Source organism: Candida albicans, chromosome 3, assembly GCF_000182965.3.
Source record: "Candida albicans SC5314 chromosome 3, complete sequence".
In the NCBI taxonomy this organism is placed as follows: Eukaryota; Fungi; Ascomycota; class Pichiomycetes; order Serinales; family Debaryomycetaceae; genus Candida; species Candida albicans.
Genome location: NC_032091.1, coordinates 1,404,113 through 1,412,261, shown reverse-complemented (window position 1 = coordinate 1,412,261; position 8,149 = coordinate 1,404,113). Strand labels below are relative to the sequence as shown.

Here is an 8,149-nt window from a genome sequence, read left to right as displayed (position 1 = left end):
ACACTCTCTTTTTAATCCCTGCGTATTATGGTATGGCAACATTTTTTTTTAAAAAATCCAATATAGTTTATGTATTCTTTTAGTTCAATTTAGCAAATTTTAGTTTATTCTTCAAGTACATTCTATTCCATAAATAAGAGAATAGCAGGAATAGTTGCATTCAAACGCATCTGTAAACTTTTCTATTTCTTTTTTTTTTATTTTTTTATTTTAGACATTTTAGAACTTTGGTTGCTTCAGTGAACGAAATGTAAAGGCAAAGACTAAATAGAAACAACACTTGAAATTGGATACCAAATTCTTTCCATAAGTTTAAGTTTAAAAGAAAGCATGTTTCCTGTAGGAAATTTCATTCATTGACTTGTATAAACATCATCAGCATCACCATTCACCGACAATGAAGACAGTAATACTATTACATCTTTTTTTCTATTGCACGATAGCAATGGCAAAAACTATATCGGGAGTTTTCACGAGTTTCAACTCATTGACCTATACTAATACTGGTAACTACCCATATGGGGGTCCTGGTTATCCAACATGGACTGCTGTTTTAGGTTGGAGCTTGGACGGAACACTAGCTAGTCCAGGTGATACATTTACATTGGTCATGCCCTGCGTTTTCAAATTTATTACCACACAAACTTCAGTAGACTTAACTGCTAATGGTGTCAAGTATGCAACATGTACTTTCCATGCAGGGGAAGACTTTACTACTTTTTCAAGTATGAGTTGTGTAGTAAATAATGGGCTATCTTCAAATATCAGAGCGTTTGGTACCGTCAGGCTACCAATTTCATTCAATGTGGGCGGAACTGGTTCATCTGTCAACATTCAAGATTCAAAGTGTTTCACTGCTGGAACGAACACTGTAACATTTACAGACGGCGATCACAAAATTTCTACTACAGTCAATTTCCCTAAGACTCCACAATCATCTAGTAGCTTGGTTTATTTCGCAAGGGTTATTCCAAGTCTTGATAAATTATCTAGTCTTGTTGTTGCTTCTCAGTGTACTGCTGGATATGCATCCGGTGTGCTCGGATTTTCAGCAACAAAAGATGATGTGACAATTGATTGTTCTACTATACATGTGGGAATAACAAATGGTTTGAATAGTTGGAATATGCCAGTATCATCAGAATCATTTTCTTACACCAAAACTTGTACACCAAACAGTTTTATTATTACTTATGAAAATGTTCCTGCAGGTTATCGTCCATTTATTGATTCTTACGTGAAAAAATCAGCAACAGCAACGAATGGATTTAATTTGAATTACACGAATATATACAATTGTATGGATGGCAAAAAGGGAAATGATCCTCTTATATACTTTTGGACATCATACACAAATAGTGATGCAGGATCCAATGGAGCTGCCGTAGTTGTTACTACGAGAACAGTCACTGATTCTACAACAGCAATTACCACATTACCGTTTGATCCCACAGTTGATAAAACCAAAACCATTGAAGTAATAGAACCCATCCCTACTACCACTATTACTACTTCATATGTTGGGATTTCTACTTCACTTTCTACGAAGACTGCAACTATTGGAGGAACAGCAACTGTTGTTGTTGATGTTCCCTATCATACAACTACCACTATCACTAGTATATGGACTGGATCAGCTACCACATCAAGTACTTATACAAATCCCACTGACTCGATTGATACAGTTGTTGTACAAGTTCCACTGCCAAATCCAACAGTTACAACTACTCAGTTTTGGTCAGGAAGTGTGCCCACAACCGAAACTGTGACCACTGGACCACAAGGAACGGATAGTGTGATCATCAAGGAACCACACAACCCTACTGTGACTACCACCRAGTTTTGGTCAGAATCATTTGCTACTACTGAGACAGTCACCAACGGTCCAGAAGGCACTGACTCAGTCATTGTTAGAGAACCACACAATCCAACTGTGACAACAACCGAGTTTTGGTCAGAATCATTTGCTACTACTGAGACAGTCACCAACGGTCCAGAAGGCACTGACTCAGTCATTGTTAGAGAACCACACAATCCAACTGTGACAACAACCGAGTTTTGGTCAGAATCATTTGCCACTACTGAAACGATAACTACAGGGCCACTTGGCACTGATAGTATCGTTATACATGATCCATTGGAAGAACTGTCTTCTAGTACTGCTATTGAGTCAAGTGATTCTAATATTTCAAGCTCAGCTCAAGAWTCATCCAGTCTGGTTGAACAGTCATTKACTTCTGCTGACGAGACTTCAAGTATAGTTGAATTGTCATCAAGCTCAGACATTCCATCAAGCTCAATTGGGTTAACATCTAGTGAGTCGTCTACTGTCTCAAGTTATGATAGCTACTCTTCAAGTACTAGCGAATCATCTATTGCTTCAAGTTATGATAGCTATTGGTCAAGTAGTATTGAGTCGTCTACATTATCTAGTTCCGATAGATACTCGTCAAGTATCTCTGATACCACAAGCTTTTGGGATTCTTCAAGTTCCGATTTAGAGTCCACTCTGATTACTTGGAGTTCCTCCATCGATGCACAATCTAGTCATTTGGTACAATCGGTATCAAACTCCATCAGCACAAGTCAAGAGWTATCATCAAGCTCAAGTGAGGAGTCCAGTACGTCTGCCACCGATGCTTTAGTTTCAAGTGATGCAAGTTCTATTTTGAGCTCTGATACTTCCAGTTATTACCCATCTAGCACCATTCTGCCGAGTGACGATTTTCCACACACTATAGCTGGGGAGTCAGATAGCCAATCAATCTCATTTATAACATCTACTGTTGAGATTTCTAGTGATTCGGTGTCTCTTACAAGTGACCCAGCAAGCAGTTTTGATTCATCTTCTAGTTTGAATTCTGATTCATCATCTCTGCCATCCAGTGACCAAAGTGATATTTTGACTTCATCTAGTTTTTCTACATTAGTTGYCCCATCTTTTTCATTGAGTTCAAGCAGTTCATTATCTTTGAYATATCCACATTATGTCAACTCAACAACATATCATGCATCGGAATCCGAAAGCTCATCTGTCGCTTCACCATCAATGGCAAGTGAGTCAGCTAATGATGACACACATACTTTGCTGGAATCTACTGACACTACATCCAGTATTGGCACAGATTCTTCTACTGTGACATTTTGTCGTCGTGATAACGGAGATGGCTGTATTGTAACAGGGATRCCATCGTCTAGTATAGACAGTGAACAGACTAGTGATGTGACGACAACTTCTAGCTTTGTTGCTTCCAGCACMCCAACCTCAGCAGAACAGTCTATTACTGACAATCCAAATATCGACTCACTGCAAACAAGTGCTAGTTCTTCAACTAAATYATCAGTTTYTGTGTCAGATACAGTAGTAAATTCAATTTYATTATCTGAAACGTCAACCTTATCATCTGATGACAGTACTTCTTCGGATACCAGCATTAGCTCAACAACAAACTCAGATACTGGYAATATTAATGCTGGGTCGCTGCACACAAGTACTGCTTCCATCAAAGAACTGTCAATTCAGAAAACGGGAGTAAYGTTAAGTTCCAGTTATTTGTCGACAAAATTGAGTTCTACRTCAGATATTACTAYTGAACTTATTACTACTGAACTTAYTACTACTGAACTTACTACTATCGAAGATAACGAACCAAACACTTTTACTTCAACWCCGTCAAGTCATTCTGAAATATTTTCTAGTGATAATAGTGTTTTATCAAAACAAGTTGATGGAGAAAGTACTGTTGAAATCCCTCCTGTGACTGACACCACCACAGTATCATCTGTATCAGTACATTCAATAGAAGCTTCTACGGCAACACTTGGAGAAAATTCATTCAGCAAAGTTGCCAGCGCTCCAGTGAATACTGAAACATCTTTAAGATCAACAAGTTCATCATCAAATCATGCTACCGAATCAAGTGGAACRGTTAAAAGTGAAGCAAGTGCAGAAGCAATTCCTTCTCCACCTACTTCAACTGACAACAGACTAAGCTATTCAACTGAAGAAGCCAAAGGTAKTACATAYGCTAATTCAGGTTCTACAAATAACCTCATRACCGAATCTCAAGTGGCTGCTCCAACAGATTCTACTTCAGTGTTGACTGCAAACCCAGTGGTAACTTCGACGTTTGATGATAAGTCGTCGGCAGCTGTGAATCAACCAAGCAAAACTAAGTCGATTGAAGAATCTATTGGAAGTCTTGATTCAGTCAATGAAACCAATAATGGATTTATCGCTACTTTATCACAATCGGAAGCTCCAAATTCCTTGATTCATTCAGAGTCAATACTGACTACGATGGCTAAAACAACTGATGCTTCGATAAATGGAGACAGTGCTGCTTCAAACTCACAGCCAACCACATTAATTCAACAAGTAGCAACTTCCTCCTACAATCAACCCCTTATTACTACTTATGCCGGATCTTCATCCGCCACTAAACATCCTTCCTGGTTGCTTAAATTTATTAGCGTTGCATTATTCTTCTTCTTATGATCATTTTTGGTGTCGTTTTTTTAGTTCTGTTTTTATTCAAACGGGATTGTACCAAATCATATGGTCACTTTTTTTTTTCATCATTCTCAAACGTTGACTTTGTTATTTTCGTTATTATAGATATTTCAATTTCTAGAGTTTATTTRTTCTTTGTRTATATGTATTACTAGTAAATATTATAAGGTGATTTAAAATCTTCTTGTAGAGTAAAAACTTTTGGATAATAGAATTTTTTTGGCACGTAATATTTAAACACTGGTGTGTAGATACCGATTAGGTCAAATTATTAAGTGGGTTTACATCATAATTGGTAATATTTTGTACGGTATTTGAAATATTGAAATGAAGGCTTTTTGAATTACGTGTTGGATCTGAAGCATGAAAAAATGGTTAAAAATCTTAATACTGTTCGTAAATCAGTGCTTGAATAGTTGCTAAACCTCCTGATCAGATTCAATGACAGCTATATGAGAAGACAAAAAACTGAATATATTGATTATACTCGAAACATCAAAAGTGGAAATAGGCATGACGGAAACTCCGTAATCGGTTAATCTGTTATCTGATCAAAATATAGTTTCATTTCTTCCCCACTATTTCCCTAGAAAAAAAAGAGTGTCCAAATTACCATACTATTCCTCGGTTCTTACTCATTCTAGAATTCGCTTTGTCATCACACAGCGCAACAGACCATTTTACTAGCCCTAAGCCAAAGGTGTCTGTTATGCCCAATAGGTAAGATTACTATCACCTGAGTAATCAAATTGCAGATTTATTGTGGTCTAGGCGGGAAAAATAAGAGCGCACTGGGTGGGCCAATTAGATCCACATCTTCATTACAAATCACCCTGGTGGACCTAGACCTTTTTTGGGTCGATATTCCTGCACAATGTCCGCACATATTGTAGCTCTCACTCACCAATGAAAAAACGCGCCACCTGCACAGAAGTACCGGAATATTAAGGAAGATATGCCACACAATTGAGTATATGTGAAATCATATGAAAGGCAAACGATTTGTAACGAGAGAAATTGAACCATCGGCAACAATCAAGCCAAAAAAAATAAAAACTGGAAAATAGTATATAATGAGCTCAATTGTACTTCCAATCTCTGATTTTTTTTTTCTAATTCTTTTCTTTTCTTTTCTTTTCTTTTCTTTTCTTTTCTTTTGCTCTATTGCATTTTATTTCAATCAACTAATTAATTAGTCACATACATAGATACACTACTACAAAAATGGCTCCAGTCGTTCAACAACCAGCTCCAAGTTTCAAGAAAACCGCCGTCGTTGATGGTGTCTTTGAAGAAGTCACTTTAGAACAATACAAAGGTAAATGGGTCTTGTTGGCCTTTATTCCATTGGCCTTCACATTCGTCTGCCCATCAGAAATTATTGCTTATTCCGAAGCTGTAAAGAAATTTGCCGAAAAGGATGCTCAAGTTTTGTTTGCCTCTACTGACTCCGAATACACCTGGTTGGCTTGGACCAATGTCGCCAGAAAAGACGGTGGTATTGGCAAAGTCGACTTCCCAGTCTTGGCTGACACCAACCACTCCTTGTCCAGAGACTACGGTGTCTTAATTGAAGAAGAAGGTGTTGCCTTGAGAGGTATTTTCTTGATTGATCCAAAGGGTGTCTTGAGACAAATCACCATCAATGACTTGCCAGTCGGTAGATCTGTTGAAGAATCCTTGAGATTGTTGGAGGCTTTCCAATTCACTGAAAAATACGGTGAAGTTTGTCCAGCTAACTGGCACCCAGGTGATGAAACCATCAAGCCAAGCCCAGAAGCATCCAAGGAATACTTCAACAAAGTCAACAAATAAACAGGATTTATAGATATATATGTACGTTTTTTTTTTCGTTATGGTTTCATAGCAAATAGATTGCATTTTAGACAAGCTTTGTTTTGTGTTGCTCTAAGTTCTGTAATGTGCCTGTTTGATTCGAGCCTGATTTATACTAGAGCTGCGTTTCATGCCGATACAAATGCACTTCGATATTCTTCTCTCCCAAGTATTTTCAATGTTATTATTTTTTTTTTCGCTCTCTTATCTCTTCAACAAACAAAGCCACAATGACATCTCAAGAGATTTACTTTTACCGGTTCCTAGTGAGCAAGCAGGTATTCTACAAGTCAAGGTATACGTATGCGCTAGTGAATCTCAAGCCGTTGGTGCCAGGTCATGTGTTGGTGGTTCCTTTGCGTACCAATGTGTTACGGTTCGGCGACTTGTCGCCTGAAGAGTCTGTCGATTATATGCATACCTTGCAGTTGATCCACAAGTTTATACAAAAGGTTTACAAGGCTGACTCCTTAAACTTAGCAATACAAGATGGGCCCGAGTCTGGCCAATCGGTGCCACATTTGCATACCCACATCATACCCAGACACAAAGGTGACGGCTATGGTGACCTGATTCACACCATGTTGGAGAGCAAGGATCTTGAACGCGAATACCAGGAGTTCTTCCAGAGAAAGTCACAGTATCAGATTGACCAGATGACCAAAAAGAACGAATTCTCCAAAGGTGACGAGGGAAAGGGTAGCAAGAAGTGAGTCTGTTATGAGTGAGGAAGCTGTGTGGTTGGCCCGTGAGTTGGAAAAATTTACAGTGTAATCTTGCTATGGAAGTCCAAGTGATGTCAGTTACAACAATTGGCAAAAAAAAAAAAAAATAGAGCAACAAAAAAGCAACACCCACAGTATAGATATATAGTTACCCTCAACAATAGACAAATGGAATCATTAGACGAAATACAGTGGAAATCTCCAGAGTTCATACAAGAGAGAGGGGGTAATACCAATAATGTGTTGGAGTACTTTTCTTTATCGCCATTCTACGACCGAACATCGAACAACCAAGTGTTGATGATGCAATTTCAGTACCAGCAGATACAAATACCACCTGGTGTATCATTCCACCAATACTTTCAGTCGCGGTTGAGTGAGATGACCGGAATAGAGTTTGTTATTGCGTATACTAAAGAGCCTGATTTTTGGATAATCAGAAAACAAAAACGACAGGACCCCCAGAACACTGTGACACTACAAGATTACTACATAATAGGAGCAAATGTTTACCAGGCACCGAGGATCTACGATGTGTTGTCATCGAGACTCCTTGCAAGCGTTTTGTCGATAAAGAACTCCACTGACCTATTAAATGACATGACAAGCTATCATATCTCAGACGGGGGTCATTCCTATATCAACTCCATACACGGCAGCTCCTCGAAACCATCACAGTCATCGGCTGTCTCGAAGCCACTGTCAACAAATACTGGAACGAATGCAACTACTACCCCGATCACTTTGACGACTCCACTGGGTGCTACTGTCCCGAGCACAGTGTCCAATGGAATCTCAACCAGCACAGAGATTGCCAGCGGAGTGTTTGATACGTTGTTGAATGATGTGGTGATGAATGATGATCACTTGTACATCGATGAGATTCCATTATATGGTGAGGGAAGCACACTTGAGAGACTTGGGTTAAAGGGAAATAAAGATGCGGGTTTGAGTCTATGAACTGGCTATACTATTGAGGTAAAATGTACCTATATATACATATAAATGTACGGATACGTGTATTTACTCTTTTTAAAGCTCATCTTTGGATGGATTGGTTTCACTATCCTTCAAC

General features: G+C 38.6%; 3 protein-coding genes across 3 annotated transcripts; all 3 read left to right on the top strand. All coding sequences in view use genetic code 12, as the record gives it.

The window, feature by feature from the left end:
• Nucleotides 1-397: 397 nt before the first annotated feature.
• Nucleotides 398-4,498, top strand: ALS6 (Als6p; the record flags this gene model as incomplete). Its single annotated transcript, XM_710986.2, has 1 exon — nt 398-4,498. The coding sequence occupies one exon, from the start codon at nt 398-400 to the stop codon at nt 4,496-4,498; it is 4,101 nt and encodes a 1,366-aa protein (XP_716079.2).
• A 1,239-nt stretch (nt 4,499-5,737) lies between these two features.
• Nucleotides 5,738-6,328, top strand: TSA1 (thioredoxin peroxidase; the record flags this gene model as incomplete). The annotated part of the gene is made up of 1 exon (XM_710989.1): nt 5,738-6,328. The coding sequence occupies one exon, from the start codon at nt 5,738-5,740 to the stop codon at nt 6,326-6,328; it is 591 nt and encodes a 196-aa protein (XP_716082.1).
• Nucleotides 6,329-7,242: 914 nt separating this feature from the next.
• Nucleotides 7,243-8,034, top strand: CAALFM_C306170CA (uncharacterized protein; the record flags this gene model as incomplete). The annotated part of the gene is made up of 1 exon (XM_710992.2): nt 7,243-8,034. One exon carries the CDS (start codon nt 7,243-7,245, stop codon nt 8,032-8,034), a length of 792 nt encoding a protein of 263 aa, XP_716085.2.
• Nucleotides 8,035-8,149: the final 115 nt, after the last annotated feature.